Source organism: Urocitellus parryii, chromosome 3, assembly GCF_045843805.1.
Source record: "Urocitellus parryii isolate mUroPar1 chromosome 3, mUroPar1.hap1, whole genome shotgun sequence".
NCBI lineage: Eukaryota > Metazoa > Chordata > Mammalia > Rodentia > Sciuridae > Urocitellus > Urocitellus parryii.
Window position 1 is genome coordinate 174,445,995 of NC_135533.1, and position 22,169 is coordinate 174,468,163.

Below are 22,169 nucleotides of genomic sequence, written 5' to 3' on the forward strand. Positions count from 1 at the left end.
TTACTGGAGTGAGATGGTATCTTAGGGTGGTTTTGATTTGCATTTCTCTGACTGCTAGCGATGTTGAGCATTTTTTCATGTACTTATTGATTGATTGTATGTCCTCCTCTGAGAAGTGTCTGTTCAGGTCCTTGGCCCATTTGTTGATTGGGTTATTTGTTGTCTTTTTGTCTAATTTTTTGAGTTCCTTGTATACTCTGGATATTAGGGCTCTATCTGAAGTGTGAGGAGTAAAGATTTGTTCCCAGAATGTAGGCTCCCTATTTACCTCTCTTATTGTTTTTTTTTGCTGAGAAAAAACTTTTTAGTTTGAGTAAGTCCCATTTGTTAATTCTAGTTGTTAACTCTTGTGCTATGGGTGTCCTATTAAGGAATTTGGAGCCCGACCTCACAATATGTAGATCGGAGCCAACTTTTTCTTCAATCAGATGCAGTCTCCGATTTGATATCAAGCTCCTTGATCCATTTTGAGTTAACTTTTGTGCATGGCGAGAGAAAGGGATTCAGTTTCATTTTGTTGCATATGGATTTCCAGTTTTCCCAACACCATTTGTTGAAGATGCTATCCTTCCTCCATTGCATGCTTTTAGCCCCTTTATCAAATATAAGAAAGTTGTAACTTTATGGATTAGTCTCTGTGTCCTCTATTCTGCACCATTGGTCCACTCGCCTGTTTTGGTACCAATACCATGCTGTTTTCATTACTATTGCTCTGTAATATAGTTTGAAATCTGGTATCGCTATACTGCCTGATTCACACTTCCTGCTTAGAATTGCTTTTGCTATTCTGGGTCTTTTATTTTTCCACATGAATTTCATGATTGCTTTATCTATTTCTACAAGAAATGCCGTTGGGATTTTGATTGGCATTGCATTAAACCTATAGAGAACTTTTGGTAATATCGCGATTTTGATGATGTTAGTTCTGCCTATCCATGAACAGGGTATATTTTTCCATCTTCTAAGATCTTCTTCTACTTCTCTTTTCAGGGTTCTGTAGTTTTCATTGTATAAATCTTTCACCTCTTTTGTTAGGTTGATTCCCAAGTATTTTTTTTTTTTTTTAGGATATTGTGAATGGGGTATTTTTCCTCATTTCTGTTTCAGAAGTTTTGTCGCTGATATACAGGAATGCCTTTGATTTATGCATGTTGATTTTATATCCTGCCACTTTGCTGAATTCATTTATTAGTTCTAGTAGTTTCTTTGTAGACCCTTTGGGTCTTCTAGGTATAGAATCATGTCGTCCACAAATACTGATAATTTAAGTTCTTCTTTTCCTATTTTTATGCCTTTAATTTCTTTCGTCTAATTGCTCTGGCCAGTGTTTCGAGAACTATATTGAATAGAAGTGGTGATAGAGGGCATCCCTGTCTTGTTCCATATTTTAGAGGGAATGCCTTCAATTTTTCTCCATTCAGAATGATGCTAGCCTGAGGCTTAGCATAGATAGCTTTTACAATGTTGAGGTACGTTCCTGTTATCCCTGTTTTTCTAATGTTTTGAACATAAAGGGATGCTGTACTTTGTCGAATGCTTTTTATGCATCTATCGAGATGATCATATGGTTCTTATCTTTAAGTCTACTGATGTGGTGCATAACATTTATTGATTTCCGTATATTAAACCATCCTTGCATCCCAGGGATGAATCCTACTTGATCATGGTGCACAATTTTTTTGATATGTTTTTGTATCTGATTAGCCAGAATTTTATTGAGGATTTTTGCATCTAGGTTCATCAGAGATATTGGTCTGTAGTTTTCTTTCTTTGAGGTGTCTTTGGTTTCGGAATCAGGGTGATGTTGGCCTCATAGAATGAATTTGGAAGAGCTCCCTCTTTTTCTATTTCCTGAAATAACTTGAAAAGTATTGGTATTAATTCTTCTTTAAAGGTTTTGTAAAACCCCGTTGTATACCCATCCGGTCCTGGGCTTTTCTTGGTTGGTAGTCTTTTGATTGCTTCTTCTATTTCATCCATTGATATTGGTCTGTTCAAATTGTGTGTATCCTCCTGACTCAGTCTGGGCAAGTCATATGACTTAAGAAATTTATCGATGTCTTCACTATCTTCTATGTTATTAGAATATAGGTTTTCAAAATAATTTCTAATTGTCTTCTGTATTTCTGTAGCATCTGTTGTGATATTGCCTTTTTCATCCCGTATGTTAGTAATTTGAGTTCTCTCTCTTCTTCTCTTCGTTAGCATGGCTAAGGTTCTGTCAATCTTATTTATTTTTTCGAAGAACCAACTTTTAGTTTTGTAAATTTTTTCAATAGTTTCTTTTGTTTCCATTTCGTTGATTTCCGCTCTGATTTTAATTATTTATTGCCTTCTGCTACATTTGCTGTTGTTTTGCTCTTCCTTTTCTAGGGCTTTGAGATGAAGTGTGAGCTCATTTATTTGTTGGTTTTTTTCTTTTTTTGAGGAATGACCTCCAGGCGATGAATTTCCCTCTTAAAACTGCTTTCATTGTGTCCCATGGATTCCGATATGTTGTGTCTGTATTTTCATTTATCTCTAAGAATTTTTTGATTTTCTCCTTTATGTCTTCTGTAACCCATTGATCATTCAGTAACATATTGTTCATTTTCCATGTGATGTAGGATTTTTCCTTCCTTCTTTTATCATTGATTTCCAGTTTCATTCCATTATGATCAGATAAAATTCATGGTATTATCTCCACACCTTTATATTTACTGAGGGTTGCCCTATGGCATAATATATGGTCTATTTTTGAGAAGGATCCATGTGCTACTGAGAAAAAAGTATATCCACTTGATGATGGTTGATATATTCTATATATGTCAGTTAAGTCTAGGTTATCGATTGTGATATTGAGTTCTATAGTTTCTTTATTCAACTTTTGTTTGGAGGATCTGTCCAATGGTGAGAGAGGTGTGTTGAAGTCACCCATAATTATTGTGTTGTGGTCTATTTGATTCTTGAACTTGAGGAGAATTTGTTTTATGAACGTCCTAGCACCCTTATTTGGTGCATAAATATTGATAATTGTTATGTCTTGTTGGTGAATGGTTCCTTTTAACAGTATATAATGTCCTTCCTTATCCCTTTTGATTAACTGTCTTGAAGTCGATTTTATTGGATATGAGGATGGCCACCCCTGCTTGCTTACGAGGACCATGTGCGTGGTATATTTTTTCCCAACCTTTCATCTTCAGCCTGTGTATGTCTTTTCCAATCAGATGTGTCTCCTGGAGGCAGCATATTGTTGGATTTGTTTTTTTAATCCATGTTACCAGCCTATGTCGCTTTATTGGAGAGTTTAAGCCATTAACGTTTAGAGTTACTATTGATATATGGTTTGTACTTCCAGCCATGATTGATTATTTATCTTTTTTTAAAATTTAGTTTGTTTCTCGATGATTAGGTTTCCCCCCACCCTCTGTCTTTACTGAGGTACTTCCCACTGTTGGTTTTGGTTACTGTTTTTCATTTCTTCCTCGTGTAGTGTTTTGCACAAGATGCTTTGCAATGCTGGTTTTCTGGCTGCAAATTCTTTTAACTTTTGTTTATCATGAAAGATTTTTATTTCTTTGTCATACCTGAAGCTTAATTTTGCTGGATACAAAATTCTTGGTTGGCATCCATTGTCTTTCAGTGTTTGAAATACATTGTTCCAGGATCTTCTCCCTTTCACCGTCTGTGATGAAAAATCCGTTGTTAACCTTATTGGTTTACCCCTGAATGTAATCTGCCTCCTTTCTCTTGTAGCTTTCAATATTTTCTCTTTGTTCTGTGTATTGGATATCTTCATAACAATGTGTCTTGGCGTTGGTCTACTGTGATTTTGTATGCTCAGAGTCCTGTATGCATCTACAATTTGTATATCCGTTTCCTTTTTTATTTCTGGAAAGTTTTCTATAATTATTTCATTCAACAGGTTGCTCATTCCCTTGGTTTGAACCTCTATACCTTCCTCTATCCCAATGACTCTTAAGTTTGTTTTTTTAATGTTATCCCATATTCTTGGATGTTTTTCTCGTGATTTTTAACCAGCCTTTCTGAGTTGGCTAGACTCTTTTCAAGATGATATATTTTGTCTTCATTATCTGACGTCTGTCTTCTACTTGCTCCACTCTGTTAGTGATACTCTCATTTGAGTTTTTAATTTGGTTTATAGTTTCCTTCATTTCTAGAATTATTGTTTGATTTTTTTAATAATCGCTATCTCCTGATAAAGATGCTTATTTGCTTCTTTTATCTGTTTATGTAATTCATTTTCAATGTGTTCTTTCACTGTTTGAATTTGCTGTTTCATATCCTCTTTAAGATTCCATTCCATCTGTCTAAGGTATTCCTTGAGTTCTTTATTTGACCATTTTTCTGATGCCTCTATGTCCTCCTGAATATTTAGGCTGTCCTGCATTTTCTTTCTTGCTTTTTCATGCTGCTCATGTTACTTCTTGTTCTGTTTGACTGCTGAGTTACTGTTTACTCCTATAAATTTATTTGATGCTTGGGAGCAAAGGTATTAGAAGGAAAGGGAAGAAGTCACTAAAGAGAATGAGAGTAAGCAGGTAGAATTCAAGGACGGGGGAATAAGGAAATTGAAAAGAAATAAAAAGAAAAAAGAAAAAAATAGAAAAGAAAAAAAATAATCAAAAAAATTAAAATTATAAAAAATATTTTAAAAAATTTAAAAAATGAAAATGAAAAAAAAAACAAATAAAAAAAATTTAATAAATGCAGCCTTAGAGTTTGATTAACTTCTCTTCCAGTAGGTGGAGCTGTGCCCACCGGGCCAAGCTTCTCCTCTCAATACACGGGAACCAATCACTGTGCAGCAGCTCCTCCTCCCAGACTGGGCGGGTCTCCAATCCTGAGTGACTAGGGCCTTCTCTTGTGTCTAGTCACTTCCCCACTTTTCCTCAAGCCAGGCCCCTCTCACCGGTGACGCTCACCACAATACTGGCTACACGCCAGGTCTGCTGCTCCCAGGAGCCCTATTTTCTGGAATGACTGGGCACACTCTCCCTGTTTGCCATTCCTTCAGACCCTAAGTTTGTGATGCTTGGGGCTGAGAACCCTCAGCGAATTTTTCTTGCCCTCTGGTAGCCACACCCCTGGTAGCTGGTGCAAGAGACCTCAGTTGTCAGCAATGGTGGGAGCGGTAGCCGGGGGTTCCGTGCCGTGGGTCCCGCGCCACTCCTGATTCCCTCGGTCTGACTATCGCGCTCACGGGAGAGCTGCGCTGAGAGGGGCCCTTAAGGTTTCCCCGCTGTGTGGAGAGGGAGGGCTAGGGGGTTACACACCTGTCACCGCCAGTTTCAATGAAATTATCTCCTCTGCCGTATTCTGGTGACGTCAGTTCTCTGGCATGGTGGTATCCCATGCAAATGGCGACAGTTCGTTCCCTTTGCCGGGTGACCAATGCAACAGGTGGGTCCTGACTGGCTCCCCCAAGCCCTGTCTCAATCCTGTGGCCACTGCCTATGAAGGCTAGGTTGGTATTAACCTCCACAGGTTCAGAAGGGCCGACCAGTTGTTTCAGCAGTATTGTTTAGTGCTGAGTCACAGCGGTTTGTCTGCGAGACGCAGGCAAACGGGAGCTTGAATTCAGCTGATCCGGGCTCGGTGTGTTTTCTGAGAGGCCCAGACTGTTCACTCCAGATTCACGTCAGCTCAGCATTGCCTAGTGATCCTGAGCAAACAGCATTTAGACGGTTTACGACTCCCTATGCGTGGGTAGCTGAAGAGGTCAGAGACTTGATCTGTCCATGCCCGCCGCCATGTTGGATCTCATTTATATAAAATTATAGAATAAACAAATTCATAGAGAAAGTGGATTAGTAGCTGCCATGGCCAAGGAGGAGGAAGGAATAGAGAGTAACTGCTAACATTTGTTGGTTTAGTTTTTAGAACAATGAAGATGTTCAACAAGTAGATGACAGTGATGGCTGCACAACACTGTGACCTTTTTAAAAACCAGTGACTACATATTTTAAGAAGGTGGATTTTAGGGTATGTGAATTATATCACAATAAAGCCATTATAAAAAATACTAGCCAATAAAAAAGAAAAACAGGGGCTCAGGATATGGCTCAAGTGGTAGTGCGCTGGCCTGACATGCATGAGGTAATGGGTTCGATCCTCGCACCACATAAAAGAAAATAAAGAGATTGTGTCCACCTAAGACTAAGAAATAAATATTTTTTAAAAAAGAAAAGAGAAAAAAGCAGCAAACTACTGGTAAAATTGCAATGATAAGTATGTAACATTTTTTTCAAATATGAAAGCAGTCAACAAACCTTACCCTATTTCAATTTTCCTTCTATCATTGAGTGCTACATAGCACACACTAGGATACTAGGACCAAATTTTTAAATTTTCAACAGGTGTTACCAAAATTTATTTAAAACCTGGGGCAGGGTAGGAAGTAGTGGTTGTCCTTATGATTAAAGACTACTCTATTAAATTCACTGTTTACTATTTACTAAAGGTCACAGACTATACAATTACATGTTTACTTTTGTCTGGCAGAGATGTAAAAAATTTCTGTCAATTATAAAAGATACCTCCAGATGTTATGTTTCATTACCCTATATGACATTACTTGCTTTTGTGTCAATACTAGCAATTTTTATTTAACATTCAGTTATTAAATTATCTATAAATACTTATCTCTTCAAATGCTTTTTGAACTAGCCTTATCAACTTCTAGATTCTCTCAAAATATTAGACACATCTCATTTTTGTATGAGTTATGTTTCTATTTCATGTAAATAATAATTTAATAAACTTTTAAAATTGGAGGACTATAAGCTAGTAACTTTATTTTTTAGTTGTAGATGGACATAATACCTTTATTTTATTATTTTTATGTGGTGCTGAGGATGAAACCTAGTGCCTCATACATCTGAGGCAAGCGCTCTGCCACTGAGCCACAATTCCAACCCTATTTTACTTATTTTTATGTGGTGCTGAGGATTATACCTAGTGCTTCACATGTGCTAAGCCAGCACTCTACCACTGAGCTACAACCCCAACCCCATTAGTAAACTTTTTATTTTGCTTGATAAGAACATTAGATTTTTGTTTTTAGTTCAAATTCATTCCCTTTTTATACAATGTCCAAGTGACCCTTACATGATTTGCTAGTCAATAAAAGAAAACTTGTTCAAATAAGGTAACATAAGAATTTTCCAGGTAACTGTTTATAATCCAGAAGCAATATCAATAAATCCTTAGGAAGCCGATCCATGGACTTTACATTTTGTCAAGGACCAGTTGCTCTGGATTGAAGATTCCTAGTTCTTTTAATGTTGGTCTAACTCTGGATACGGAGTAGATTTTCTTATGAGCTTTGTCCTTAACAAGCTGTAGGATGTGAACAGCACTAGCAAATCATTCAACCATCTGCATCAATGATTTGGAAGGTTCACTCCCTTTGTATACTTGTAGCTAGTTGTTATAGTCTTTTATATTTATCAAGTATTCTTATATGAAGGGACAGATTTCAATGGCTTTAACAGGAAAGAAATAAAAAACAGATTTCATAATAAAATCAAGTTTTCTGGATTCAGCTTTGATTCTGCTTCCAAATATTTTAATTTATCTTCATTAGTACTTGATGATGAGAATAGTTCTACCAGGTATTTCTTGAGTTATTCTTAAGACTCAGTGTCTATTGGTCAACAACTTCTAGAATAAAACCCTTTTTTTTCCTCCTAAGTATTTTTGCAAACACTAAGAATTGTAAATGTATTCATCCTGAAAAAAAATAGTTAAAATGTTATTCAAAATTTGGATTATATTGAATTAATGATAGACTGCTTCATTTTGTTTTTGCTATTGTTTGGGTAAGTGGCCCTCCAAAGGCCCATGTGCTTTGTTCCCAGCCTGTAGTGCTATTGGTAGATGATAGAACCTTTAAGATGTAGGGCCTGGTTGAAAGTTAGTCCCTGGCTCATAGTTTGTTCCCTCCCTCTTCCTTCCTCCTTCTCCCCCTCCCTCCACCTTCTCTCCTTCTCCTCTCTTCTTTCTCTCTCTCCCTTCTTCCTCCCTCTCACTGCTTTCTGGACATAAAGCAAGAAGTTTGTTCTGCCTGCTTCACCAATGACCCAAAAGCAATGGGGTCAACCAACTATTAACTGAAACCTCTGAAACTATGAACCAAAATAAACCTTAATCGTTTTAAGTTGATTATCTCAGATATTTTGTTACAGTAATGAAAGGTAACAGTTTTATTATAGTAAATTATAAACAGTTGCAAAATCTTCCTATTTTCCAGCTACTGATTTGATGTCATGTTCAGAAGGCAATATGTCATATAGGTCTGAGCAATCATCTTCTGCCTTTCTTGGGCCAAAGGAACCCTTTTGCCAACATGTTGCCTCATCTGGCTTTATATGTATGTTTTCTTCAATCGGCTCCAATGGAACTACTATTCACCACTTAATCAGTCTTTTCTATACACCACCCTTGACAGTGCTAATTCATGATGAGAAACTGGATTATGAAACTGAGACACTAAAATGTCAAACACACAATAAATTTTAATTGAAAATATGAGAGGGGTTGGGCACCAGGGCCCATACCTATAATCCCAGCAGCTTAGGAGGCTTAGGCAGGAGGATTGTAAGTTCAAAAGCAGCCTCATCAACTCACCCAGGTCCTAAGCAACTTAGCAAGACTTGTTTCTAAACAACAACAACAACAAAATGTAAATAAGGTTGGGAATATGGCTCAATGATCAAGGACCCTGAGTTCAGTCTCTGGTTTAAAAAAAAATCCCAAGAGGGGAAAATGTCCCTTCACCACTTCCTCCCAAAAGTGATCCCTCATTTCTCATAATATCCATGTCAAGAATAGAAGACAGGATTGAGTCAGAGCTTGACCAAGAGGTTGATGCAGAAAAGAAACTTTGAAAATCTTACTGTTTTCTGATTATTTATCCTCAATGCCATCCTCAGTGTATTCCTTTGATTACAATTAATAGAGATGCAATCCACTGATCAAAGAAGGTAGGGAATCTGGGCATGCTGGCTTACACCTGTAATCCCAGTGGCTTGGGAGGCTGAGACAGGAGGATCTCAAGTTCAAAGCCAGCCTCAGCAAGAGTGAGGCACTAAGCAACTCAGTGAGACACTTTCTCTAATAAAAATACAAGGGGCTGGGGATGTGGCTCAAGCGGTAGCGCGCTCGCCTGGCATGCGTGCGGCCCAGGTTCGATCCTCAGCACCACATATAAACAAAGATGTTATGTCCACCGAAAACTAAAAAATAAATATTAAAATTCTTTCTCTCTTCTCTTCTCTTCTCTTCTCTCTCTCTCTCTCTCTCTCTCTCTCTCTCTCTCAAAAAAAAAGGATTTAAAAAAAAATACAAAATTGGGCTAGGGATGTGGCTCAGTGATTTAGTGCCCTTGAGTTCAATTCCCAGTACCAACCCTCATCCCCAGCAAAAAAAAAAAGAAGGTAGAGAAATAGGGGCAGGAGAAAGACACTATTAGCTTGTGTTTAAAGTGAGATGAGGCAAAAATAAATGCCTCAAGTATCTATCCTGGAGCCTAAAGAAGTGAGCATAATCAGGTCTCTTTATTTCCTCTTTTCTCTAATATCAATGTCATTCTCTCAAGCCAGCCCTATGGCTGGCTACAGGGATCTCACAACTCATACCTTCACAACTTATAAAGAAAAAGAGGCTCCTTTTCCAGAGTCAGTTCAAAAATTCCAAAGAGAACTCTGACCCAGTTTGGGTTTCAGGCTTATCCCTGAACCAATTATTATGGTCAGAGAGATGATTAGAATTAATCTTGAGTTACATGACTGCCGAGGATAAGACTGGCTAGATGCTGACCAAACCCATTTTACATATAACTACGTAAAATCAGAGGATGGGTTTTATTTATTTTATATAATATGCAACACAAAATTGAAAAGAAATTATAATATTAAATGCCATATTAAATATGTTTATACCTTAAAAACCTTTATCTGCTCCATTACTGTAGAGCACATGATGACTGTAGGATTATCTTTTGGTTCTTCTTCAGGTTTCTCTTCTATCAGAGATCGTTTCCTTGCTGCCTTTCTTTTTTCTTGTAATTCTTTCTTTTGCTTCATTTGGAAAAATTTCAATGTCTTAAAAATCTCCCGGGAAAATTCTTCTACATCAGCTTCCATGCTTTCTCCATTGAGGTCCAAAAACCCTCCATCCATCCAGCTGAATTGAAAAAGAAAAAAATACTATTAAACTTAGACTTTTGGATCATGAGAGGCCTTAGACAGCCTTTAGGCTAGACCCCTCATTTGGGGGTTGTTTTTTTTTTTTTGGATGTTGATTGACCTTTATTTTATTCATTTATTTATATGTGGTGCTGAGAATCGAACCTAGTGTGTCACACATGCTGAGAAAGTGCTCTACCACTGAGCCACAAATCCAGCCTCTAGATCCCTCATTTTTAAAAATTCATTTTTACTGGGGATGGGTTGTAGCTCACTGGTAGAATACTTGTCTAGCACATGTGAGCACTGAATTCAATCCTCAGCACCACATTAAATACATTCATACATACATAAATGTGTTGTGCCCATGTACAACTAAAACTATTTTTAAAAATTAATTTTTACTGGTACATTATAATTATACATAACAGTGGGATTCAATTTGATATATTTATACATGCACATAGCAAAATTTGGTCTGCTTTATTCCCCTTACCTTTACTCCTTCACCTTCTCCTTCTCCCAATTTCCTTTTACTACTCTACTGATCTCTCTTCTATTTTCATGAAGTCCCTTTTCTTTCCCTTTTTCTCTCATGAGAGAATACATACAACATTTGGCTATCTGAGTCTAGATCTCACTCAGTATGATATTCTCCAGTTTCAACCATTTTCCTGAAAATGACAATTTCATTTTTCTTTATGGCTAAGTAAAACTCAATTGCATTTATGTCACATTTTCTTTAGGCATCCATCTGTTGATAGACACTTAGGCTGGTCCCTTCACACTTGGCTATTGTGAATAATTCTGCTATAAAGAGATACGCATGTGTCACTGTAGTATACTGACTTTAATTCTTTTGGATAAATATCAAGGAGTGGTATAGCTGGCTCATATACTGGTTCCATTTCTAGTCTTTTGAGAAACCTCTATATGGATCTCCATAGTGGTTGTATTTATAATTCCACCAACAGTATACAAGTTCCTTTACCCCTCACAACCTCACCAATGTTTATTATTGGTATTCTTGATGATTGCTCTTCTAAATGGAGACAAAATCTCACTTTGCATTCCTTGATTGCTAAGATGTTGAATATTTTTTTCACATATTTGTTGGCCATTTGTATATCTTCTTTTGATAAGATATGAATCCTCTGTCAGAAAAGTAGCTGGCAAAGATTTTCTCCTGATCTGTATGCTCTTTCTTCATATTCTCAATTGCTTCCTTTGCTGTACAGAAGCCTTTTAACTTGACATACCATTTATTAATTCTTGGTTTTATTTCCTGAGCTTTAGGGATCTTATTGAATAATAAGTTGACGCCTGTATCTATATGCCAGAGAGTTGATCCCCTCTGGCAATTGCATAGTTTCTTGTCTTATTTACAGGTTTCTGATCCACTTTTAGTTGACTTTTAAAAAAATTTAGTTTTTTTAGTTGTAGTTAGACACAATATCTTTATTTTATTTATTCATATGTGATGCTTAGGATCGAACCCAGGGTCCCGCGTGTGCTAGGTGGGCGCTCTGCCAGTGAGCCACAATTCCAGCCCTTAGTTGACTTTTATGTAAGGTGAAAGATAGGGATCCAGTTCGTGCCATGTATAAATATTCATTTTTCCTAGTACTATTTGTTAAAAGTCTGTCTTTTTTTCAATATATGTTTTTGACACCTTTGTCAAGGATCAGATGACTGTATCCATGCAGGTTTGTTTCAATATCATCTAGTCTATTCCACTTTCTATATGTCTGTTTTTATGCCAGTGCCATTCAGTTTTCATTATTGTAACTCTGAAGTATAATTTGAAGTTAGGAACAACACCTCTGGCATTGTTCTTCTTCTTCTTATTATTATTCAGAATTGTTTGGCTATTCTTTAAATTTTTTCTTCCATATGAATTTTAGGACTATTTTTATAGGTCTGTGAAAAAAAATGTCATTAATATCTTACTGGAGATTACATTGAATCTATATATAACTTTTCATAATTTTAATTTTAATTTTGACTTTAATGACTTTTGGCCATTTTGATAATATTAATTCTGCTTATCCTAGAACACAGGAGATCTTTCCATTTTCTAGTGTCTTCTTCAATTCTTCAGTGTTCTGTAATTTTCACATAGAGGAATTTTACCTCCTTGATTAGATTTATTTCTAGGTTGTTAAATTTTTGGAAGGTATGGGTGAATTGTGTTTTACTAACTTCTTTTTCAGCAGATTTATTATTAGAATATATAAAAGCTATTGATTTTTGTATGTTAACTTTATATCCTGCCACTTTGTTGTATTTATTTAGTAATTCTAACACTCTGGTAGAATTTTTTAGGTCTTCTAAATAGGATCATTTCATCTGCAAATTGTGATAATTTAACTTCTTTCTTTCTTATTTGTACCCCAGGCTGGGGTCCTGGGGTTTGAATTCAGGGGCACTCGACCATTGAGCCACATCCCCAGCCCTATTTTATATGTTATTTAGAAACAGGGTCTCACTAAGTTGATTAGCACTTCACTTTTGCTGAGGCTAGTTTTGAACTTGCAATCCTCCTGTCTCAGCCTTCTGAACTGCTGGGATTACAGGCGTGTGCCACCACGCCCAGCTTGCACCCTTTTTTATTTCTTTCTCTTAACTTATTTTTCTGGTTGAAATTTTAAGTACTATATTCAATAGTACCATATTGACTCCTCACTTTTGTAAAAGAAACATCAGAGGGTAAAAGCTGTTATTAGTTTTTCTCAGTCACAGTAATTAACATCATTGAATTATCTCTTAAAAAGCTCATTGAGAATGCTAAACATAAAAGAGAAAGTGAACTAATAGCCAAGAGAGAAAAACTGATCTTGGAAGTAGAAAAGGAATCACGCCGCATGGAGGAGTTTACAGAATTTGTGGAGTTAGAATGCATGCAACAGGTCTGATTTAATATTTGTGGTAGTAGCTGTAACTACTTTTAACTATACTGCATGTGATAAAACATGTATTAGATTACAGATGGGCAACTAACAGTACCCAAATAAAATGTAGATTTTTATCTCACCCATCTAATTTTTTGTGTAAATATAAGTCAAGTTAATTAATTATAAAATAAAGTGAATTGGGGGTTGGGGTTATGGCTGAGCAGTAGAGCTCTCACCTAGCACATGCGAGGCACTGGGTTCAATCCTCAGCATCACACAAAAATAAATAAATAAAATAAAGTCATTGTGTCCAACTACAACTAAAAACTAAATATTAAAAAAATAAGTAAATTGACTCTGGACAACCCAAATGATACTGCAGAAATTATATTGATAAAGTTGGGTGACCCATTAGTATCATTGATACTCTTCCTATATGATACTTGGTTCTCATTAAAATGAACAAATAAATCTTACTTTAAATATTTAGCCAAAAGAAAAAAATAAAAACAACTTATATTTTACATATTCTTATACCTCATTTACTTAGTTTTTATTACATTACTAGAAATTACCGTTTTTCAGTTCGTTGCCATTTCAAAACCAAATTAAAAAACTTCTGATAGGGCTCAATGTTAACTTTTAATTTATCCAGTTCAGGATATTTTGTCAATTCCCACTTGAAAAGTTCCTCTTCTTTATTAATAAACTGAACTGCCTCTTCAGATTCCTGAATGCGTTTCTGTAGTTGTCTTACATCTGTCACATACTGAAAGCAAATAAAATTTTACCTTAAAAAACATCCCAAGTAGCTCAGTGTAGACTCACATGCACAGGCCCTGGGTTCAATCCCCAGCACCACACACACACACACACATATACAAATCCATGTTATAAAAATAAGATCATACATTACAAAGCTTATGTCCTTATATTTATATTAAATATTAACTTCACAACATTACTATGGTAAAGAACAGAAACTATGGTTACATCTACTCTACAAATAAAAAACTAAGTCACAAAAAAGATCATGTACATAGTACTAGTTCTAGGCCTAAGAGTGAAGTAAATCTTTGTAATAGTAAGCATATTTTTTCTATAATTTAAAATTTATGTTAGTGTCCTTATTAATCTGTGGGTAAACCACAGCTACTACCACAAATATTAAATCAGACCTGTTGCATGCGTTCTAACTCCGCAAATTCTGTAAACTCCTCCATGTGGCGTGATTCCTTTTCTACTTCCAAGATCAGTTTTTCTCTCTTGGCTATTAGTTCACTTTCTCTTTTATGTTTAGCATTCTCAATGAGCTTTTTAAGAGATAATTCAATGATGTTAATTACTGTAGTACAAAAAAAGTTTTCAAATAAAAAAATACATCAGAGAAAAATAAATAAATAAATATTGTCTATAATGATAAAGAAATGCAAAGAATAAACCACACAGAAAAAAAATATAGCTCTCCAAAGTGAATAGCAATTCTTATTAGTTATTTAACAGAATCTGGGATAACAATTAAAAGCTACCCTTCATTAAGAAAGTACATGCCACGAATCGAAAGCAATTAAATATTTTACCTACGTTATCACAGGTATTATTTTTTTAAATCCAGAAATGAAGAAAATGAAGCATGTCCAAGGTCACAAAATCATAAAAGTCAAAATTTAGATTTGAACCTTGTTTCATCTGATTGAAGCCCATGCTTTTTATTACTATTCCATTTTTACCTCCCAATTTAGTTATGCTGGTTTATATGAAGAATTTTTTTAATTTTGAACTACATTAAGTCTGATATAAAATGCTAAATCCACTAACTCTTATCTCTATGATATTGAGTAATTATTAACTTATGAGTTTCGGTTTTTTCTTATCTATGAAATGGGAGAAATAGGAGCACCTGGGATTTTCAAATATATTTGATGAGTTAATAAAAGGAAAGCACTAAGTTCAGGGCTAACTATCATCAATTTATATAGTAGTCTGACTTCTTACTAATCTGTGGGTAAAACACAGCTACTACCACAAATATTAAATCAGACCTGTCGCATGCATTCTAGCTCTGCATGCAACCCTCTTTCTTACCAAACCCTGTGAGTTAAATCTAAAAGTGTGTCCTAAGTCTTCAAGGGCATAAATGTGGTCAAAATAAAACTTACATTGAAGCATCCAGTTTTTAAAAATAGGAGGCAAGTAGGTATGAAAATTAAATGTGCACTTATGCTTAAAATGTCAGAATACAAACATATATACAGAAAAATATAGTTACCTCATCATTTTCATTAAAGACGGGACTGATTTTTCTAGGCCACATGAGGACAGCTGCATTTAAAGCTAAGTCTTCTTGAGGAAACAGAAAATTATCTAAAAAGTAACTCATTTGGCGTCTAGATTCCTACAAAAGAAACTCTAGATATAATATGCCATATAGAAAATTTGAGGCATTATGAGAAAAAAATCCAAACATCTCTAATATTCTTTCAAATTTCAACATGACTCAGATTAGTAATTGGTATTTTATGTAATTCTCAAATCACATGGGTATTTTAATAGTCATAGTATTAATTTGGCTTCAGGTCTTACATTTGTATTTTTACAGTAGCAATAGGTACTTTTATTAAATTCCTGAGTTCCCTTCTGTTGTTGATATGCTACTAGCTTTTTAAAAATTATTATGAGTAGGTATTGAATATTATTTAACAATTAACTTTGTGTCTATAGAGATGCTCACATGCTCACAGATGTTTTCCTCTTTTACTGTGTTAATATAATGAACTATAAGAATTAATTTTTAAAGTTATATCTCTATATGCATTAAATGTACATGTATATAATATGTAAAATCTAAATTTTAAATTAGCATTTGAATCTGAATTTCAATTCTTAAATATCATAGCACGATAGCACAACATATGGATCGATGAAAGCAATAGGGGCCGGTCGTGGTAGTGCATGCCTATAATCCCAGTGGCTTTGGAGGCTGAGGCAAGAGGATCATGAGTTCAAAGCCAGCCTCAGCAACTTAGCAAGGCCCTAATCAACTTAGTGAGGCCCTGTATAAAAAATAAAAAGTACTGGGGATGTGGCTCAATGGTTAAGTGTCCCTGGGTTCAATATTTGGCACCAAAAAAAAAAGAAAGAAAAAAAAGAAAAGAAATGTGTAATATTTGATAAGGACAAAAATAAGACTGCAATTATTTAAAAGTTACATGATGATAAATACAGACATTCCAGAATAATCTTCAGATAAACTATTAAAATCAAGAAATTAAAAATATATTAAATTTTTTAATAATGAAACATTTTAAAGTTATCCTTGAGGGTGATGGATATTAAATTAGCATATAAAATAAATTATATTATAGTCCAACGTATAAAATAAATATCCATGAGTCCACAGATATAAATAAATGACTGAATAAATTTAAAAATGGAGGCATACAGACAGATCTCAGACATAGGAGAATTCCAAAAAAATTATATAGATATTCCATCTTAAAGGAGGGAGAGGATATACTTTCCCACTTCTTAAGTATGGGCTGTACATAGTGACTTTCCAAAGAGTACAAAATGAGCTGGGTCTGATGACGCATGCCTATAATTCTAGTGACTCAGGAGGCAGAGGCAGGAGGATCACAAGTTTGAGAACAGACTCATTTGAATGAAAAATGAAAAATTTTTAAAAAGAGTTGGGGATGTAGCTCAGTGGTAAAGCACCCCTGGGTTCAATCTCCAGTACACTCTATAAAAAAAAAGACAGAGAACAAAATAGAATGGGGTAAAAGAGTAGAGAGACTTGACAAACACGAGTTTGACCAGGTACCAAAACCAACATCAACAGAGACAAGTCATGTTAATAATATATGCCCTTGATATGATAAGATCACTTTTCTCTGTGATCCTCCTCCAAAAAAATCCCCATACATAAGTCTCATCATAAAGAAAAACATTAATAGAGGGCACCCTATAAAACACATAACCAGTACTCCTCAAAACTTTCAAGTCATCAAAAAGAAACAAACAAAAAGCCAAAGAAACTACTATCAGCCCCAGAAGCCTCTATGGATAAATGACTAGATACCATGTGGTATATGGATGAGATGGATTCTGGAACCAAAAAAAAGGACATTAAATTTGAATCAACTTCATCAGCCTCATTTAATAATAATGTGTCAATATTGGTTTATTAATTATAACAAATGTACCATATTAATGTAAGGTGTAAATAATGGGGAAATTAAGTGTGTTCAGGAAGGGGAGCTATTAAGATAACTCTGTACTATCTAATCAATTTTTATGTAAATTTAAAACTGTTCTAAAAAAGTCTGTTCCTTACTTTAATAACCTATGTTTCTCTATTCAAGCAATGAATAGAAGATGAAAAACTTAAAAGACCATCTAAATGTAAAAAATATTAAATACTTGAAATTATCTAGGGGCTGGGGATGTGGCTCAAGCGGTAGGGCGCTCGCCTGGCATGCGTGCCGCCCAAGTTCGATCCTCAGCACCACATACAAAACAAAGATGTTGTGTCCGCCAAGAACTAAAAAATAAATATTAAAAATTCTCTCTCTCTCTCCTCTCTCACTCTCTCTTTAAAAAAAAAGAAATTATCTAACAAAAATTGTATACAACTTTTTCAGAGAAAACTATAAAAAAGAGATAATAAAGAGGAGATAAATGAATAAAAGGTCTATCATGAATCAGCTTTCATCTTGTAAATGTCACTTCTCTCATCACCCATTTAATTACTATATTTCTAATCAAAATGCCAACAGAATTTTCTGGAACATTAAAAGATGATTCTAAAATGTATATGAAGCTGTGTGTAGAAGAAGAGGAGCAGTGTGACCCTGGCCCACAGAGGACAAGGAGCAGAGCAATTGCTCAAGCGCAGAGGAGGAAGGGAAGGAGAGCAATGATCCCAGCCCAATGCAACCAAAGGAGGAGAGCGACAGTGCTATGGGCCCCCATCTACCAACCGCGGCTCTCCCGTCTACTTCCATCTTGGGACACTGCAGCCACCTCCTTAACCCCCTGGGACAACAGACAGGACCTGGAGGCAGCAGCGGTCATAGCACTGCACTCCACAGTGCTGTATGTCCAAACAGTCTACCCAATGTCACCTCATCCTGCCCTCTCATCCCCATCTCCAAAAGTGGTGGCCTCCAATTGGGACATCTCCTCCACCATCTTGGTTTACCTCCACTGCCACCACCATCATCACTAGTTGAGGCAGCTTCCATCTTAAGACAATAGCTAGGGCCTGGAAGCCTAACATCAAGATACCTACAAGTTTGACGCTGCCACCACCACCAAGTAGGGACATGCCTGTTTCCATCTAGAGACAACATCCGGGACCTGGAAGACCATCACCAAGGTCCCTGCAGGCTTGGTTATACTAGATGTATCCCTGCTAGCCTATGTCTTTTAATTCCTCTTGCAATCTTCCTGTGATTTAGTACCTCTATATTCTTACCTCCTGCCTCATAAACCCCACATCCTACACACACACACACCCACACACACACACACACACACACACACACACTACTCTCTCTTTGTCCACCATCAGAAACTGTAGACCCTTATCCAAACCTACTATTTATATTGTAGACATTAATCAAACACATCATTTCTGTTTATTGCAACAAAATTGTAATTGTCTAAATAGGAGCTATATGGTTTAATACTGCATATTGTTTGCATTGGGTGCTGTAAATATGGATCTCCCTCTTAAGGGTAAGGTATCGGTAACCTGCATGGACACTACAAGATTGTAGGATAGAAACTATAATATCTTGGATCTGCACTGCTAGAGAGGAAGACACATGGACTACATGAAAAACCAAGAGAAGGGGCTGAGGGTATGGCTCAGCGATACAGTGCTTGGCTAGCACATCTGAGGCTCTGGGTTCGATCCTCAGCACCACATGAAAACAAATAAATAAAATAAAGGTATTGTGTCCAACTACAACTAAAAAAAAAAAAGAGAGAAGAAAGTGCCCCAAACAAACCAAGATGCTACAAAAATAGAATCCACTGACAGCACAGTGGATGAAATGTCAGAGAAGGCATTCAGAATGTACATAATTAAAATGATCTTCAAAGCAAAGAATGACATAAGAGAGCAAATACAGGCAATAATTGATCAATCCAATAAAGAGATAAGAGAACAAATATAGGTAGCAAAGGATTACTTCAAGAAAGAGATAGAGGGGCTGGGGATGTGGCTCAAACGGTAGCGTGCTCGCCTAGCATGCATGCGGCCCGGGTTCAATCCTCAGCACCACATACAAACAACGATGTTGTGTCCACCAAAAAATGAAAAATAAATATTAAAATTCTCTCTTTCCTCTCTCTCTCTCTCTCTCTCCTTAAAAAAAAGAAAGAGATAGAGACTCTGAAAAAAAATATCACAGAAATCCTTAAAATGAAGGAATCAATAAACCAAATAAAAATTCAATAGAAAGCATCACCAACAGATAGGTCACTTGGAAGACAGAACCTCAGGCAATATATAATCTTGAAAATAAGTTGACCACACTATGAAGATAAGAAACCATGAACATAACCTTCAAGAATTATGGGATAACATGAAAAGACCAAATCTAAGAATTATTGGGATAGAGGAAGGCACAGAGATATAAACCAAAGGAATGCACAATCTCTTCGATGAAATAATATCTGAAAATTTCCCTAAACATGAAGAATGAATTGGAAAATCAAATACAAGAGGCTTACAGGACACCAAATGAACAAAATTACAAGAGATCTATACCAAGGCACATTATAATGAAAATGCCTAGCATACAGAATAAGGATAGAATATTAAAAACTACAAAAGAAAAGTTTCAGATTACATATAGTGGGAAACCAATTTGGATCTCAGCAAAGTTTTCAACCCAGACCCTCAAAGCTAGAAGATCCTCCAACAACTTATACCAAGCTCTGAAAGAATTGATGCCTACCAAGAATCTTATATACAGCAAAATTAAGCTTCAGATTTGATGACAAAATAAAAGCCTTCCATGATAAACAAAAGTTAAAAGAATCTATAAGGGCTAGTGTTGTGGTTCAGTGGTAGAGTGCTTGCCTAGCACATGTGAGACACTGGGTTTGATCCTCAGCACCACATAAAATAAATGAATAAATAAAAGGTATTGTATCCATCTACAACTAATATGTATGTGTGTGTCTGTGTGTGTGTGATATTTTTTTTTACAGAATTTACAACAAGAAAGCCTGCACTACAGAACACTCTTGCAAAATATTCCATGAGGAGGAAATAAAAAACAACAATAAAAATCAGCAAAGGGAAAAATTACACTAAAGGAAAAGCCAAATCAGGTCAAGTTTAAAGCCAAAAATAATGACCAGGAATACAAACCATATTTCAATAATAAATATATATGTTTGAGTAAAGAACATATAGGCATATGTATTATATATATGTGTGTGTTTTATATATATTTATAAATATATACTTATATATATTTAAAATATAAATTTATATATATTCATAAATATATATATATATATTCATAAATATATATTTATATAAAGAGCACTCACCTCACATGCCCAAAGCCCTAGGTTCAATCCCCAGCACCAGAAAAAAAAATGCACAGTTAAATTTAGGAATTGGGGTGGAATTAGAACAGCTTTGAAGTCTTTGTATAATCTTTTAAATTAAGCACCTATAATTATAATTGTGCATTTGGACTACAGCTGTAGAGATTAAGAATTGTTGATTAATACTAGGAATACCATTAGAATTATGGTAGTATATGGTAGCAATTTCTATACAAATAAAAATGAATATATATAAATAGAGGTAGATATTTATGCATGTAAATATAAACATTTTAGAAAACATAATAAATTTGTAAATATACAGGAGTATGTTTAGTATTTTCATATGTGTTATAATTTGGTTTAGAAGATTTGGGTTTCTTGTAGTGATATGATAATGGTTAACATTAGTCACATATATATACATACAAGTGTATATAATGATATGTGAAAATATATATAGATATTCAAAGTAATATTTTTAGTTTATATTTGAAAGCTTTTGTTTAGGGTTAATTCAGAGTTACAAACTAGCATTGTGGTTAGGGTTATAGATTAAAATATATATGTAAATATGACTATGAATATAAATATATAAGCAAAATTATATATAAAAATATATACTTATATGTGCTTTTATCTCTTGTTAGGTTTATGGTAAAGGGAATTGTTAGGTTTTGTGTTAATGATAGGGTAAGCCTGCAGAAATGAACATATATGAACATATATATTAATTTGTATGTGAATTTATAAATATATATCTCAAAATATACAGAAATATTCATGTAAAGTATTATTGCTTATATGTAACAATATTTATGAATCTGTATTCCATAATGTATAGGTACATTCATGTAAATTGTTATAGTTTATATGTATAGAGGTTTCTGTGAGGCATATTGGTAGGTATAGGAATAAGTATAGAAAAATAGTTAGCATTAGTTTAGGTTTTTAACATTATTATCCAACTACATGAATATAATATAAATATATATGTAAAAATATACATGGAAATATTTAAATGTGTACAAATTTTTATATAGCTAATTTTTTTGAGAAGGATGTTTACATTGTTGTTTAGATATTTTATGAATATGTAACTGAATATATATGAAAACTTATGAGTAGGATTTTGTTTAGCATTGGGGTACATATATACATGTTTATAAACATAAAACATATATGGGTATTCAACGTAATAATTTTTGTATAAAAGACTGATGGTTATGGGTATGTTAGGTTTAGTTCCAAGTTAAGGACTTAGTTGAGGGTAAAGATTACCACTGGAATACATATATCAATACATACGTATAAATATAAATATAGAATTAAAATTATATATGAAAGTTTATAAATATATATTATTTTATCTTGACCTGGTTGGTGGAAACATAGATGCTCACTTCAAAAATATTTTTTAATTACATTTTACATACTATCAATATGTATATCATATTTCACAATGAAAAAAAATTTTTTAATATATAAATTACAATTCCTTACTAATAGG

General features: G+C 34.8%; 1 protein-coding gene across 1 annotated transcript in view; it reads right to left on the reverse strand.

The window, feature by feature from the left end:
- Dnah12 (dynein axonemal heavy chain 12) overlaps nt 1-22,169 on the reverse strand; it is a 262,207-nt gene that overhangs the window by 205,685 nt on the left and 34,353 nt on the right. The window contains exons 13-16 of the mRNA XM_077795643.1: nt 15,354-15,479; nt 14,263-14,397; nt 13,660-13,853; nt 9,945-10,188 (exon numbers count right to left, since the gene is read on the reverse strand). Coding sequence (XP_077651769.1) covers nt 9,945-10,188; nt 13,660-13,853; nt 14,263-14,397; nt 15,354-15,479 — 699 coding nt within the window. The remainder of the gene's footprint in view (nt 1-9,944; nt 10,189-13,659; nt 13,854-14,262; nt 14,398-15,353; nt 15,480-22,169) is intronic.